The following is a 17,407-nucleotide window of genomic DNA, read 5'->3' as shown; positions in this document are numbered from 1 at the left end:
ACAACAAGGGAAAGGAAAGAAGTGAGGATGTGGTCCTGAGGTAGAGATTCAACCATGGTGTTTCTGAATGGCAGAACGGCCGAATGGCCTATTCCTCCAGGACTGACTCCATCAGTGGAGCAGATTGGCTTTCAACTGAGCCTTGGGGCAGCCCTTCACTTTGTCCAGTTGTCTGGATTCAGGTACTGAGTGTCAGCTGAACCCCATTTACTTGGTTTGGATGAATCAGGAAGAGTGGAGACTTCTTTCTTCTGCATTGGAGAGATCCAACAGTGTCCCTAAGATCTAGTGTGTGTGCTTGTGCTGTGTACAATTGGCTGCTATATCTTAAACATTATAACATCTCAAATTAATGCTCCTTCCTAACAGACTTCTGCAACCAGAGCTGTACCATCATGATTGTATTATGTAATCAATCCCAGACAATCAATTTTTGTTCGTTACACAGGAGAGTCGACCCTCATTGGAAGTGCAGTATAAGCTGGCATCGAGCCATCAGGCAGAGAATGGGCAGCCTGAGCAGCAGCACAAACCCTCAGAGGATCTGCAACCTTCCCTCAGGTAACTGGTCCTAAGGGTGCTCAGCACATCTAGTTATCAGTGCAGACCATTCCACAGTGTGTCAGAAATCTCAGCCTCCGCCCTATTGTGCTCCATTTAATGTTTTATTTCCTGGAAATCTGCTTTAAAGCAAGACACTTTGACATTCAGTAAATGCAGGTTTATGCCCTCAGCTTTCAGAAGGGAGCAGTCCTGTGTTGTGTGAGCAGTCAACAACCATAGACACCCAGAGACCCCACTGCTACATTCTGCTTGTATCAGGTTAGTTAGTCCCATTCGTGAGTGACTGCCATAGATTCAGCCAACGTCCTTGCTCTGGACTTGATTATGGTGCCTTGGGGTCTAATACCCAGTGCAGCCCACAGACTGACCTCGTGAACAGTGTGCCCAGTGAACTGGGCCTGTGTCCAGGCTGGTTGGGTTCGACCATGCGGGGTTAGGGTACTGCAAACATTTTCTGGAAGGTATTATTTACTGGTGGTTGGTGCAGGTCAGATTCTGGATCCATCTGGATTGTCAGTATTTTACCCACAGTTGTCAGCAAAATAGAACTGTTCAGACCATTGAGTCTGTTCTGCAATTCAGTCAAGGCCAACTACATTCTTCTGCCCACCCCCGCCAATGAAGAACCATCACTTTCTGCCTTACATATACCCAATGACTTGGCCTCCATCACCCACTATCACAACAAATTCCACTGATCCCTCAATCCACCACGCTCTGGCAGAAGAAATTGTTCCTTATTTCAGTTTGAAAGGGGTATCCCTTTATTCTGAAGCTGTGCCACCTGATCTTGTATTGATAGAGATGGCAGATGCATCTTGTCAGGACTAATGAATGGGGAACAGGATCTATGGGCTCTTGTGTTCCTATTCCGCTGGAGCTCAGAGTCCTGGAAGAGTTTTTTATTCGGCTGCAGAATTGTCACTGGTCAATGTGGGCTTCTCCCGAGCCCTTCACAGCTCTCCTTGCCAGCTGTGTAACTATGAAGGTGCATGCTGTGGCAGTGAGGGGCTCCAGTATGGCTATGTGATTTTGCACATTCATAGGGTAGTGTTATTTCTACTGACATCACTAGCTACACTAGTCAAGCTTATTGTCATTTGCATGATACAGATGCAATGAGAAACTAGCAGCAACTTCACAGGCACATAGACTGGCAGCAGCTTCATAAAACACACAATATAAATTATACAAGACAGTCACGAGAGGAAAAAAAAAGCTGCTCGTAGGAGAATAGTCATTCCTGAACCTGTTGCTGTGGGAAGTCTGACAGCAGCAGTAAGAGGAAGGCAAGATCCATGTAATAGGGATCCTTGATGATAAATACCGCCTTCTTGAGGCAGCCTCTCCTGTAGATGTTGTGCCTATGATCCACTTCTTGTATGCCTGTGCCAGACCATGATGCGACTACTAGTCAGGATTCTTCCAGCTTGGTCAGACTCACAGTGTGCTGACCAAAATCCTGCCTCAGCTTCCCAATGAACAGAGAGCAGCAGGAGCCTGAACAATGTGAGGAGTTTAAGGCTGAGGGTAGGCAACTTGTTAATGTAACAGATGCACTCTGTCCATGTTTGAAATGCTAAAACCTCTCTGTTTCTTGTTGCAAAGTGAAAGATGCAAGGTCGGGGCCTCTGGCTTCACTACAGACAGCTCCGTCAGCGCACTGACCAGCAAAGCTGCCTCTCTCAATCTGGCCCTTGACACAGAGGGAGCAGGGGACCACTGCGACAGCCAACAGAACGGCCTTTAAACAAATGGAGACAGCAACTGTCTTGGACAAGTCCACTCAACATCGTGTTAAAATATTCAGCACTGCAAGCAATGGACTTGACACACCACTCATCTAGATGCAATGCGTCAAAGTAGCATTGAGTTTTTTTTTGTTGTGTGTGTTTGTGTAAACTTTATTTTATTAGCATGCATGCCTTGGCTTGCAAGGCATGGGACATATTCTTATGATTACCTGGTTAATCTTAGTGAAGTAATCTCACCTTATGTACCCCAACTTCAGAACTGTGCCTGCAACAGCGCAAGTTATTGAAGTCACATTCCCATGGGATTCTGAGATGATGTGACGAAGGTCAACGTCACAGATGGAACCTTTTTAGTTCCACCACAGTGAGGAGCAAATACTTCCACTAACATAAGTAATCGAAAGCTGTTACTTTCTGATAGAAAGAAGCTCTGACCTCTTTCTTTGAGCAACCTTCCTCAGAAGGTGAGTGAGGAGGGAAGAAATGGTCAGAAAGGCTTTCACCAAGGGAAAAGTAACACTCTTAAATATTGTTGTTGTATTTACTTTCCACAGGGTGGAAATTAACTAATCCAAGAGCAGCCTAAGAGGAAAGGGTTACTGCTTTCTGAAAATGAACTTTATTGAAGTTAATGCCTCTCTTTGCTTAGCCTATGTTAACTACTGAGGAGTATCCACATCCCAAAGGTCATGGAGCAGCTGAAAGGTCATGCCTGCTGGTTCCAGTGAGAGGGTGGGTCATCCCAAGATCAGACTATCATTGAAGAGGAAGCTGGGTGGAGCTCTGGCTTGTGTGTCTGGGCTGACCTGTCAGTGAGGCAGAGATCTGGGCCATGTCTCTCAAGCCATAGTCTGTGATGGGAGAGGAAGTTGAGCTAGACTTCCAGTGGAGAGGAGATGAGGGTGCTGAGGCATGAATTACCAGTGCATGATTGAGAGATTGGAACCACTGTGGGATTGAATGGAGTGATAGGTTTGTGTGGAAGAAGTTCAGTGTAAAAAGGGCTGGGTTATAATTCAGAAGGTCTTCGAATACAGTGCAGAATTATTTGCAGGATACTACTGTGCTGCACTGACCTTTCAGTTTCTCTGTTTTGGCTTGTGAAAGTGGTACGAGATTGGGCCATCGCACAGCTGCACTCTAAGGAACAATATTGTACATTATCAGGTTTTTTTCCAGTAAAACTGTTCAGATAAACCTGAATCACAAATGATGGAAAAAAGCCCCATAAAAAGCAGATTCTGGGTGCCATTCTAAAGGCTTGCTCTTTTTTTCATATCCGCAGCTAGGTTAGACTGAATGGGTAATTAGTGCTGATTCTCTGGGGCTGATTGAGTGATGAGTTTATGAATCCCAGACCCTGCTTGTGTGGGTCTGATTATAGGATTCCAGATGCCCAGTGCAGAGCTGTACATATCTGAAACAAAAATGGTTAAGCTGTGAAGGCAGGTGCTGGCTGCTTGGTACCTCTGCAGTACATCTCTTTCTCAAAGCTAACCAGGACTAACACTTCCAGATTGAATCTTGATGGAAAAGATTGTTGGCTGGGAGTGTTATTCATTGCTGAGTTCAGCTTTATGTAGATTGTTTTGAAAAATCCTTGTGAAATAACATTCAACTAATTGTGTACTACAAATTTTCTTAAGACCATGGAGGCCGATATAATTTCAAAATGTGCTTCCAAAATCTGTTCTGTTTTATTTCAGACCCAGCTGTGTTTCTCTGACCTTGTGTCTCTTCTTGTTCGACAGTGTTCATCACAGCAGCTTTACACTGTTGGTTCTGACTAAATTGGGGGGGCTAGGACTGCTACCTCAAAGTGGGGTAGGGGCTGAAATTAATCAGCAAAGGATGTGAGCCTAGCAGTTCCCCAAAGCCTTGGCTCTGATTTGCTTCTTCTCTCTCTCTCTCTCTTCCCCCCCCCCCCCCCACACACACACAATGTCCCTGCCATTTCCGTGGAATTGGCCTTGGTCAGTACTTCGCCCACAGGTTAATACCCCTTGTATCTGAGCTGGAGCCTTTGCTGTCAAGGAGGTTATGTCAATAAATCAATACTGTCCTCAAACATTAATGGTAGAAGGTTCACAAAATGATTCTCAAATCCCTGGGAATCAACCTGAAGCTGGAAGGTGTTCTCAGTCTAGGCAAATGATACCACATCTCTTGTAAGCACTTCCAAATGAGGATTAATTCCTTTCCATCCTCTCCTCCACCTTCTGTATCCAGCCCTGACATTGACATAATGTCAGTGATCCCTCCCAAACAAATACCTCCCCACCTTCCCCTAGCTTTAAAGTCTTCTTATCTTGCATCAGATTTCTAGTGTGCACTTTGCCCTCGCTGGGCACCAGTGTGAGTGGGCAAACTGCCTAAATGAGGATCTGTTGTAGCCTGCTGTAAGGAAAAGGCCATCAGCTCTCACTGAAACAACTGATAGGGAGTTTCAGCACTTCCCTGTATTATTTTATTTTGGCTGATTTCTGGTGTAGAGTACTGCCTATTGCAGTGATATTTATTTTCTCAGCTATGTGATTGTAATTTTGGTACTTTTATTAGATATTTTCCTTCAAATCGATGCCAATACTAAGCACTGATATTCAGTCTGCAGTTGTCTGGCCCCACAGTGGCTTGAGTGCATGGAGTCGCAGTGTGTCAGTGTAGTGGGAGGTGTATCCTTCTGACACTAATGCTGACAAGTCCTTGCCCAGCACTGCTTCTCTCGCTTGCAGTTCCCCATCCCCGATCTTGTCACAATGACTTCTGTGAAGTTGTTTTCTTTGGAAGGGCTGCAAACTGCTGGCTGGGACACCATCCACACTCCTGCCTCTGTGCACAGGTACCTGGGCTTTCTGGGGCATTATGGTGGCAGGGGTTGGGAAGTGGTGGAAACAAGTGGTCAGGTGACCCTCAGAGTGGTGCTGATGTCCAGATTACAGAGTGGAGTCCAAACTTTCCATTGAGGATAGGCTGAGGGAGATGGTGAGCTTTGTTCATTATTCTGGTACAGCTGAGTAGTGGTGTTACCTAGGAGAGGAGAGGAAGTGAGTTATCACTTACCCAGGTTTACGGTGAGACCACATCGGGGCCCAGGTGCCCACAGCTTGGTCCGCACACCAAGGCTGATCACAGCAGTCTGTGGTCAGGTCCAGGATTTTCCAAAACACTTATCTTCAGCCTTCTCCCTGTCTAGCTTATTTAATTCTCCAGTTTCCAGCCATGATACAGTAGCAGTCAGTTGTCAGTCCTATCCACAGTATGCATTCACCCCACACCCACCGCTCTTGTTTCTGAAGAGCTCTGCCCCTTTCACTTTCCCAAGCCCAGGTTTACAATCTGCCATATTGCCAAGACAAAGTACTTCTGTCTTCCTCATTTGTGGGAGTGAATGGGACAAGGTGCCCAACATCTCACCCATATCCTTCCTGCTTTGCCCTCTTGCCTTTGACCTTACTCGTAATCTTTGTGTATCCTGCTGGTAATCAGTGAGGGATCAAGAGTGAGCACCCACAAGTTGGAGCCTGAGTTGGGTATATTGGAATTAGTCCTCTTGGCTGGTGAAAATCAAGACTGGGAGGGTTTGTTTTGGAGAGCACTGGCTTCAGCTGTACCCTACACTTCAACATGAAGTATGTTTTATTTAACCCTGCCAATACAGGAAAGCCATCAGCTGGGCATGTTAATGAAAAAGCATGAGTTAGCAACCTCGTGCCATCTATTGTTTGTGTCTTGCTAGCCATTTATTGCTAACTCCTGGGGTGGAATCAGTTTCATTCTTCAGACAGAGCCGTGATAATGTGTGAGATATATGCCATCAGATTAGACTGGTTTGGTGCGGAGAGGACATTACCAGCACCAGACCATAGGGCAGATCACTGGCAAAACATCAGGGATCATACCAAGCCATTCATTTATACCAGTACATCAGACAGATCAGTATGCAGACTGTCTTGCTTCCAGTCTCTCCATCAAATTTACTCCTGCAACTTTTCCACAACTCTCATTCCCCTTCTTTCCCTTTTCTAAAATATTCAGCCCCCCCCATTCACCATCAATTCATCCTCCCTTCCTTTGCCTTCTCTCCATTCTATCCTGCCCTCTCCTAACACCTAAACTGATCTGTCTGCCCATTCCACCCCTCACCCTTCGCTCCAAACCCTTACATCCTTACAACTGCTCCACCCCACTTTCTCCAGTTCTTCCCCGCTCACACTCCCCTGCTTGCAGGTTCTGGTGAGGGTCAGAGTGTGTGAGAGAGGTTGTGCTCCACTTCGCACCCCGTGTGCTGCAGACGGAGCAGTGATGTTCCTGGGGTGAGTTGGACCAATGCCCTTCCTGTAAAACCTGGCCCATTCACCCACCTGTAGCACATGCTGGGGACAGCCACTGTGTCTACCCTGTACATTGCTCTAAGCCATTGTGAGCTCGCTCTCTCTTCAGAGGCCCACCATTACTTGGTGCTGCCAGAGGTCCTGTGGAGAGTGTGCATGATGGATGCTCTGAGTGTGTAACATTGTTAGAAGAAGAGCCTCAGACACCACCTGATGTTGATCCTCGTGCAGAGAGTATTGCCTTCTCACACATCAGCTTGTTTAGTTTTCTTAAATTAAGGTAAAAAAAAAATAAATTTCCTGAAAATTTTGTTTGATATACTCCAGTATGGAATGTTTTAGAATATCTTTCTCCAATGTGGAATGTAGCTTTTTTCCTTTGTAATGAATTCACTGTGTGAACATTGTTTTTTGCCTTTGTATAGTACAATAATATTCTGCTTCAGTACTGGGGAAAGGGAATCAGTAAAGAAACAGTTCATGAGATTGTTCTGCTTGTCAGAAAGCAAATGCAGTTCGTCAAACAATAGAAGTTCACAAGGACTTCAATAAATTGTTTAAAAAGAAAACAAAATTTTGAATTGCAACCTGTGTCCTTGGTGTTATTTATTGTTCACCACTTCTGTGCTTCTCTCTCCCTCTGTTCCCGCACTATAGTAGGTCACCCTGCGAAAGGAAAGATGCCATTAAGCTGGAAAGAGCACATAGGAGATTTACAAGGATGTTTCTGGCACTCAAGGGACTAAGTTTTGGAGAAAGGTTGAGCATGTTGGGATGTTTTTCATTGAAGTGTGGGAAACTATAAAATTGTGAGGGGCGTAAACATGCATTCTTTTTCCCTGAGTAAGGGAATCATGAACTATAGATTTAATGTGAGAGGGGAGAGATTTATTAATAACTTGAAGGGCAGCTTTTTCAATGAGAGTGGTCCAGTATATGGAATGACCTGCCAGTTGAAGTGGTTGAGGCAGATACAATTACAATCTTTAAAAAACATTTGATAAGTACATGACTTGGAAAGGTTTAAAGGCATATGGACCAAATATAGACAAAAAGGGCTAGCTTAGTTGGGCACCTTGGTTGCCAAGGACTAGTTGGGCTGAAGAGACTGTTGTGTTGTATTACTCTATTTAAAGACGCTTGGGCAGCCAACTGGATATGAAAAGCTTAAAGGGATATGGGTCATTACGGTAAGTGGAACTGGCTTAGATGGGAATCTTGGCCTCATGGACCTTTGGGCAAAAGGCCTTGTTTCTATGCTGTATGACTGTGACAGTGTTCCTACCTGTGATCAGATAAACAAGTAGCAGAATGCCCCTGCTGAGACATTTTATAAGGTCAGTACAGAACATCTTCATATTACCTCATCACATTTCAGCCTATTTCATCTGCATTAAAATATTCAGACTGCACTTTCAAGAGTCACAAGTACTCTCAGCCACTGAAAAAGAATTTTACCTTGTAAGTAGGCAACCCTTTGATATTTAAATAGTGAACCCTCATTCTAGCTTCTCCAGAAGGGAAGCATCATTGTCTCATCCCTCACAGAGCGATACAGCACGGAAACAGGACCTTCAGTCAAATGGTCCATGTCAACCTAAGCCAGAACCATTTCAGATTCATGTACTTCTCAAATGTACATTGAAATATACATTGGTGCGGACAAGCGGATGTGCTGGAGCAGCCCAGAAGTATCACCACAGTCTGACACAACATAGCATGCCCACAATGTTCAGTAGCACAATCCTCCCTCTCCTGCTCCACCTCTCTCTATTCCCCCTTCTCTCTTCCCCTTCTCTCTCTCCCCTTTCTTCCACCCCCTCTCTTTTACCCCTCCCTTAATCCCCCCCTCTCTCTCTTCCACTCTCTGCTCCAATCCCAGCAAGAGCCACCTCCAGCCTCCAGTGGACTCATAGACTTTGGGCTTCCATCAACCTTTAGGTTTTGATTTTCAGTATCAACCCTGCCAAGACTCACCGATAAAAGGGCCCCGAACTCCAGGCCTCAAACTCCACAGGATCTTGAACTTGACTTGCCAATTTGTGCATCTAGAGGGTTATTGGCCCTCATGTCTCTGGCCTGCATTGATCTTTGATCCATGGGGGACACAGGGGCATCAGCTCACTGGTCTTTGTCCACTATGCTTGCCAGCCCAGAATCTGTCTACAGATGTCCTTTGAACATGTCCTGCAGAATAGAAACCTGGACTCTGGCCTGATCTCTATTACCCCACATCACTGCCCTAAAGCCTGATGTGACTCCTACAATTCAGTGTTGCAAAATGAATGGTCATGCACTTTGTTTGCAGAAATAAGCATGCAAAACATGAATATCCAAAAATCTGAGATGCATGGGAGACTTGGACTAGTCCTTGTGCAGAACATCATAAAGGTTAACTTGCAGTTTGAGTTTGTCATGAGGAAGGCAAATTCAATGTTTGTATTCATTTCAAGAGGTCTAGAATATAAGAAGGATCTGATGCTGAGGGTTTATAAGGCACCAGTGAGGCCTCACCTTGAGTATTGTGAGTGGTTTTGGGCTCCTCATCTAAGAATGGATGTGCTGGCATTGGAGTGGATGATTCTGGGAATGAAGTGGTAACACAAGGAACTGTTTATAGCTCTGGGTCTGTACTCACTGGAATTTAAAGGATGGGGAGGTCTCATTGAAACTTTTTGAATGTTGAAAGGCCAACTCAGAGTAGATGTGGAAAGGATGAGGGAGTCTAGGACAAGGGGACACAGCCTCAGGATAGAGGAGCGTCCATTTAAAACATGCAGAAAAGTTTTTTGAGCCGGAGTGTGGTGTATTTGTAGGATTTGTTCCCACAAGCAGCTGAGGAGGCCAGGTTGTTGGGTGTATTTCAGGCAGAGTTTGATAGGTTCTTAATTGGACATGGCATTAAAGGTTATGGGAAGAAGGCTGGGGAATGAGTTGAGGAGGGGAAAAAGGATCAGCCATGATGGAATAGTGGAGCAGACTCAATGGGCCAAGCAGCCTAATTCTGCTCTGATGACTTATGGTCTAACTTCCCTCTCTGTCCCCAAAGTTGTTGGAGTGGACTGCTTGATGCTTTAGCTCAAGAGGATTCTGTGATGAGGGACAGAGGCTAAGGAAATTTTCTGATAAGATCCTTTCTTTGTTAATTAGTGCCTAAGCTGGTGTAGTGAGGGTCAGTGGCATATTCGTGTCGGAAGTGGGAATTCTGGGAGACCATCTAAGTCACAATAATAGACAAACACAATCTGTCTAAACTATTAACACACAAACAATTGTACTTCTCATCAATTTAAACAATCACAATCCAGGTTCCAAAAAAGTATGTGAACCTCTGGGTTAATGCCACCTATACAAGCTATTTTGAATCAGGTGTTCCAATCGATGGGATGAGATTGCAGGTATGGGTTGTAAGAGAGGGCATCCTGAAATACCATGGTTTGGGGCTGTTTTGCTGTCTCAGGGCCTGGGCAGCTTGTAATCATTGAATCTTGAATTCAAAAAAATTTTCAAGACATTTTACAGGGGAATGTCAGGATAGCAGTCTGGCACCTGAAGCTTAATAGAAGTCGAATAATGCAACAAGACAATGATCTGAAACACAAGTAAATAAACAACAGAATGGTTTATAAAAGAGATTTGTGTTTTGGAATGGCTATGTCAGAGTCCAGACTTTAACCCAATTGAGATGCTGTAGCATGACCTGAAGAGGACTGTTCATGCAAGGTATCCCAGAAATTGATGAACTGAAACAGTTTTGTATGCAGGAATGGTCTAAAATTCCTCCTCGCCATTGTGCAAATCTGATCAGCAGCTACAGGAAACATTCAGTGGAGGTCATGGAGATTCTACCAGTTATTAAATACAAGGGTTTACATACTCAGTCTGGACTGTGAATGTTCAATAAATATATGAAAAGTATGATTGTTCATGTGTTATTAGTTCAGACAGATTGTGTTTGTCTTATTGTGACTTGGAAAAAGATCAGGCCACATTTTATGAGTAATTAATACAGAAAACCAGGGTTTGTGAAGGGTTCACAAACTTTTACATCTGAACATCTGCGTGAGATGCATCCAGCTGCACATGTTGACAGAATATGCTCTAAGTTGTAGGAAACAAATAATCTGGGTGATTTAGGAGAGGGAAAGGGAAAAGACAGACAGAGTGCTGAGTACCCCAAAGTATACCACTTTGGATACTGTTGAGGAGGGTCAGCCTACCAGGACAGAGCCACAGCAACCAGATCTCTAAGCCTTGTGAAAAAGTCCATAAGACAAAGGAGCAGAATTAGGAAATTCTGCTCATTGACTCTGCTCCACTATTCCAACATAGCTGATTTATTGTCCATCTCAACCTCATTTTTCTGCCTTCTTCTTTTGATGCCTTTACTGATCAAAATATATTAACCTTCCCAATGACTTGCCCTCCATATACCCATATATCCAATGACTTGCCCCCCATATACCCAATAACTTGCCCTCCAAGCCAAAGAGAATATAGCAAGTTATGTAGAACGCTGAAATGCAGAAATTCCATGGCAGTAATTCTGAATTGCTGCCTGTACCGTCTGCTAGTGAGGGTAGGATTGAGATAATTTGGCAGATGAATGTGTGGCTAAGGAATTGGTGCGGGGAGCAGGGTTTCAGATTTCTGGATCACTGGGATCTCTTTTAGGGAAGGTATGACCTGTATATAACCATATAACAATCACAGCACAGAAACAGACCATCTCGGCCCTCCTAGTCCATGCCGAACTCTTAATCTCACCTAGTCCCACCTACCCGCACTCAGCCCATAACCCTCCACTCCTTTCCTGTCCATATACCTATCCAATTTTACCTTAAATGACACAACTGAACTGGCCTCTACTACTTCTACAGGAAGCTCATTCCACACAGCTATCACTCTCTGAGTAAAGAAATACCCCCTTGTGTTTCCCTTAAACTTCTGCCCCCAACTCTCAAATCATGTCCTCTCATTTGAATCTCCCCTACTCTCAATGGAAACAGCCTATTCATGTCAACTCTATCTATCCCTCTCAAAATTTTAAATACCTCGATCAAATCCCCCCCCCCCCCAACCTTCTACGCTCCAATGAATAGAGACCTAACTTGTTCAACCTTTCTCTGTAACTTAAGTGCTGAAACCCAGGTACATCCTAATAAATCGTCTCTGCACTCTAATTTATTGATAACTTTCCTATAATTCGGTGACCAGAACTGTACACAATATTCCAAATTTGGCCTTACCAATGCCTTGTACAATTTTAACATTACATCCCAACTTCTGTGCTCAATGCTCTGATTTATAAAGGCCAGGGTAAATGAAGGACAGCTTCCACCTGAACCCAAGGGGGACCAATATCCTTGTAGGCAGGTTTGCTAGAGCTGTTGGAGAGGGTTTAAACTAATTGGGCAGGAGGATGGGAACTGGAATGAAAGGGCTGAGGGTGGGGCAATTGGTATACAACTAGATGTATCGATAGATGTGTAGTTGGATTTTCAGAAGGCTTTTTACAAGGTGCCACAACACAAGGCTGCTTAGCAAGTCAAGAGCCCATGGCATTACAGAAAAAATTCTTGTATGGATAAAGCAGTGGCTGATTGGAAGGAAGCAAAGAGTTGGAATAAAGGAGGACTTTCCTGGTTGGTTGCTGGTGACTAGTGGTGTTCCAGGGGTCTGTTTTGGGACTGATTCTTTTTACATTATACAGTGGTATGCAAAAGTTTGGGCACCCCTGGTCAAAATTTCTGTTACTGTGTATAGTTAAGTGAGTAGAAGATGAACTGATCTCCAAAAGTCATAAAGTTAAAGATGAGACATTCTTTTCAACATTTTAAACAAGATTAGTGTATTATTTTTGTTTTGTACAATTTTAGAGTGAAAAGATGGAAAGGAGCACCATGCAAAAGTGTGGGCACCCCAAGAGATTTAAGCTCTCAGATAACTTTTACCAATGTCTTAGACCTTAATTAGCTTGTTAGGGCTATGACTTGTTCACAGTCATCGTTAGTAAAGATCAGGTGATGCAAATTCAGAGCTTTATAAATACCCTGACTCCTCAAACCTTGTCCCAACAATCAGCTGCCATGGGCTCCTCTAAGCAGCTGCCTAGCACTCTGAAAATTAAAATAAATGATGCCCACAAAGCAGGAGAAGGCTATAAGAAGACAGCAAAGTGTTTTCAGGTAGACATTTCTTCAGTTCATTATGTAATTTAAGAAACGGCAGTTAACAGGAACAGTGGAGGTCAAGTTGAGATCTGGAAGACCAAGAAAACTTTCTGAGAGAACTGCTCGTAGCATTGCTAGAAAGGCAAATCAAAACCCCCGCATGACTGCAAAAGACCTTCAGGAAGATTTAGCAGACTCAGGAGTGGTGGTGCACTGTTCTACTGTACAGCGACACCTGCACGAATGTGACCTTCAATGAAGATTCATCAGAAGAAAACCTTTCCTGCGTCCTCACCACAAAATTCAATGTCAGAAGTTTGCAAAGGAATATCTAAACAAGCCTGATGCATTTTGGAAACAAGTCCTGTGGACTGATGAAGTTAAAATAAAATGTTTTGGCCACAATGAGCAAAGGTATGTTTGGAGAAAAAAGGGTGCAGAATTTCATGAAAAGAACACCTCTCCAACTGTTAAGCATGAGGGTGGATTGATCATGCTTTGGGCTTCTGTTGCAGCCTGTGGCATGGGGAACATTTCACTGGTAGAGGGAAGAATGAATTCAGTTAAATACCAGCAAATTCTGGAAGCAAACAGCACACTGTCTGTAAAAAAAGCTGAAGATGAAAAGAGGATAGCTTCTACAACAGGATAATGATCCTAAACACACCTCAAAATCCACAATGGACTACCTCAAGAGGTGCAAGTTGAATGTTTTGCCATGGCCCTCACAGTCTCCCAACCTAAACATCATCGAAAATCTGTGGATAGACCTCAAAAGAGCAGTGCATGCAAGACGGCCCAAGAACCTCACAGAACTAGAAGCCTTTTGCAAGGAAGAATGGGTGAAAGTTCCCCAAACAAGAATTGAAAGACTCTTAGCTGGCTACAGAAAGCATTTACAATCTGTGATACTTGCCAAAGAATGTGTTACTAAGTACTGACCATGCAGGGTGCCCAAACCTTTGCTTCAGGCCCTTTTCCTTTTTTGTTATTTTGAAACTGTAAAAGATGGAAATGAAGAAGTAATCTTGCTAAAAATATTAAAGAAATGTGTCATTTTTAACTTTATGCCTTTTGGAAATCAGGTCATCTTTTACTTGCTTAGCTATTCACAGTAACAGAAATTTTGACGGGTAGCCCAAACTTTTGCATGTATGTCAATGATTTGGATAAGGGAATTGATTACTTTATTGCCAAGTTTTCAGATGATATGAAGATAGGTGGAGGGGCAGGTAGTTTTGAGGAAGTATAGGGCTACAAAAGGACTTGGACAGATTAGGAAAATGGGCGAAGTGAATGATGGAATAAAATGTTGGGAAGTGTATGGTCATGCACTTTGGTAGAAGAAATGAAAGAGTTGATTATTTTCTAAATGTAGAGAAACTTCAAAAATCTGAGGTGCAAAGAAGACCTGCAGGATTCTCAAAAGGTTAATTTGCAGGTTGAGTTGGTGGTGAGGAAGGCAAATGCAATGTTAGCAATCATTTCAAGAGGGCTAGAATACAAAAGCAAGGATGTAAATTTGAAGCTTTATAAAGCATTGGTGAGGCCTCACTTGGAGTACTGTGAACAGTTTTAGACCCCTTAAAGGATGCGCTGACATTGGAGAGGGTTCAAAGGAGGTTCACAAAAATTATTCTGGGATTGAATAGCGTGTCATATGAGGAGCATTTGATGGAATTCAGAAGAATGAGGGGTGAACAGATTGTAATCTATTGAATGTTGAAAGGCCTCAGTAGAGTGGAAGTGGAGCGGATGTTTCTATGGTGGGGGAGACTTAAACCAGAGGACACCGCCTCAGATTAGAGGATTGTCCTTTTGGAACAGAGATAACGAGGAAATTCTTTCGCCAGAGATTAGTGAATCTGTGGAAATCTTTGTCACAGGTGGCTGTGGGGGCCAATTATTGGGTATATTTAAGGCTGAGGTTGATAGATTTTTGACTGGTCCAGGGATGAAGGGATACAGGGAGAAGGCAGGAGACTGGGCCTGAGAGGGAAAATGGTTCAGCTATGATGAAATGGTGGAGCCAGACTCAATGGGCCAAATGGCCTAATTCTGCTCCTATATCTTATTGCAATCTGTTGTGAGACTGTGAGGAAGGACAGACAGATTACAGGGCAAAATTGCAGTCAGTGGGATGAGTTGAAGTGTAACAAGGGGCAAAATCAAAAAGAGTAAAGAATACAGGTCTGAAGGTGTTATATTTGGAACACACAGGTAGATGAACTTGTAGCACAGTTACAGATTGGCCGAAATGAATGTTGTGAGCATCTCTGAGCCATGGCTGAATGAAGATCTTAGCTGGGACCCTAACATCCAAGAATACACATTGTATTGAAAGGACAGACAGGTAGGCAAAGGGGGCGGTGTGGCTATGTTGGCAAAAAATTCAATCAAATCCTTATGAAACCTCCTGAGTGCCTTGTTGTAAGTCTAGGGAAGACACTCTCCAGTCCCGCCAAACTCATGAGATGAGACGGCGTTCCCATCCCAAACCCCAGTTTGTGTGGATGCTGTGTAATTTACATCTCGGTGGAATGAGTCTCTGGCTGAATGTACTCCTGTGCCTAACCAATACATTATGGAGTGGATGGGAGTCATTGTGCAAGATGGCATGCAACTTGGACAGCATCTTTTCAGACACCACCATCAGAGAGTCCAGTTCCACCCCCACAACATCACTGGCCTTACGACTGAGTTTGTTGATTCTGTTGGTGTCTGCTACCCTCAGCCTGCTGCCCCAGCACACAACAGCAAACATGATAGCATTGGCCACCACAGACTCGTAGAACATCCTCAGCATCGTCTGGCAGATGTTAAAGGACCTCAGTCTCCTCAGGAAATAGACAATAGACAATAGGTGCAGAAGTAGACCATTCGGCCCCTCGAGTCTGCACCGCCATTCTGAGATCATGGCTGATCATTCACTATCAATACCCAGTCCCTGCCTTGTTCCCATATCCCTTGATTCCCCTATCCATCAGATATCTATCTAGCTCCTTCTTGAAAGCATCCAGAGAATTGGCCTCCACTGTCTTCCGAGGCAGTGCATTCCACACCTCCACAACTCTCTGGGAGAAGAAGTTCTTCCTCAACTCTGTTTTAAATAACTGACCTCTTATTCTCAATCCATGCCCTCTGGTACTGGACTCTCCCAACATCTGGAACAAATTCCCTGCCTCAATCCTATCAAATCCTTTAATTATCTTAAATGTTTCAATCAGATCCCCTCTCAATCTCAATTCCTGTGTGTACAAGCCCAATCTCTCCAATCTCTTTGCGTAAGACAGCTCTGCCATCCCAGGAATCAACCTAGTGAATCTACGCTGCACTTCCTCAATTGCCAGAATGTCCTTCCTTAAACCTGGAGACCAAAACTGTACACAATATTCCAGGTGTGGTCTCACCAGGGCCCTGTACAAATGCAAAAGGACATCCTTGCTCTTGTAATAAAGGCCAACATTCCATTTGCCCTCTTCACTGAGACGGCTATATAGAGACGGCTCTGCCCCTTCTTTGGCAGAATCATCAGAAAACTTCTGAAGATGGCAAGACTCTGTGTTGTAGTTGAAGTCCGAGGTGTAGATGGTGAAAAGAAAGGGAGACAGGACAGTCCCCTGTGGAGCCCCAGTGCTGCTGACCACTCTGTCTGACACACAGTGTTGCAAGCGCACGTACTGAGGTCTGCCAGTCAGGTAATCAATAATCCATGACACTAGGGAAGCATCCACCTGCATCACTATCAGCTTCTCACCCAGCAGAGCAGGGCGGATGGTGTTGAAGCACTGGAGAAGTCAAAAAACATGACCCTCACAGTGCTCGCCAGCTTGTCCAGGTGGGCGTAGACATGGTTCAGCAGGTAGATGATGGCATCCTTAACTCCTAGTCGGGGCCGATAGGTGAACTGGAGGGGTCTAAGTGTGGCCTAACCATAGGCCGGAGCTTCTCTAGAACAACCCTGTTACAAATTAGAGTCATGAAATAACAGACAGTACACTGCATACAATTAAAGGAATTGTATTTATCAATCTTAACTAAAGGGTTAGTAAAGAAAAACAAACAGAAAAGTGTCCATTTTAATGAAACAGCCAAATGTGCACAAATTGGAGCTCATCTTGAACTACTCTGTCACTCCCACACTAGGGTCTCTGTCTGCGTGAGAGCACATACCACCTCCAAACATTGCTTGCAATCCACCTCGAACAAATGGGTCTCCCACTGGGTCATATCCTACAACTGGTTTTTCCCAGCACCTTCTCTTTTCATCTTCTGCCGAACCCCAAGACCAACCTTAGTGTCCCTCACCAAGAAAACCTTCCCTCCATTCCACCAACCTAATTGGATGGCACACATTCCTCATCATTCCTTATCTTTAACAATAACCCAGTCAGTCTGAAAGCAGAATGGACTTCTCTTACAAAACTGCTAAATGAAATGCCTACAGCATAACAGTAAAGATGAGAACCAGAGCCTTACATTTAGAAAAAGGTGACATAGGATCAGTAAATGCATATTCCTTGGGTAGAGTTAAAAACTGCAAGGGTTAAAAGATTCTGATGGGAATTATATACAGGTCTCCAAA

The 17,407-nt window shown here is 44.0% G+C and overlaps 1 protein-coding gene across 4 annotated transcripts in view; it reads left to right on the top strand.

Annotated features, from left to right (window-relative positions):
- LOC132402211 (roquin-1-like) overlaps nt 1-7,234 on the top strand; it is a 132,846-nt gene extending 125,612 nt beyond the window's left edge. For all 4 annotated transcript variants that reach the window (XM_059984950.1, XM_059984953.1, XM_059984952.1 and 1 more), the window contains 2 exons: nt 449-561; nt 2,173-7,234. In XM_059984950.1, the coding sequence (XP_059840933.1) occupies nt 449-561; nt 2,173-2,314 (255 nt within the window). In that variant the 3' untranslated portion in view covers nt 2,315-7,234. The remainder of the gene's footprint in view (nt 1-448; nt 562-2,172) is intronic.
- The last annotated feature ends 10,173 nt before the right edge of the window (nt 7,235-17,407 follow it).

The sequence above is a fragment of the Hypanus sabinus genome, chromosome 11, assembly GCF_030144855.1.
Source record: "Hypanus sabinus isolate sHypSab1 chromosome 11, sHypSab1.hap1, whole genome shotgun sequence".
Lineage (NCBI taxonomy): Eukaryota > Metazoa > Chordata > Chondrichthyes > Myliobatiformes > Dasyatidae > Hypanus > Hypanus sabinus.
This window is presented reverse-complemented; position numbering and strand designations above follow the sequence as displayed.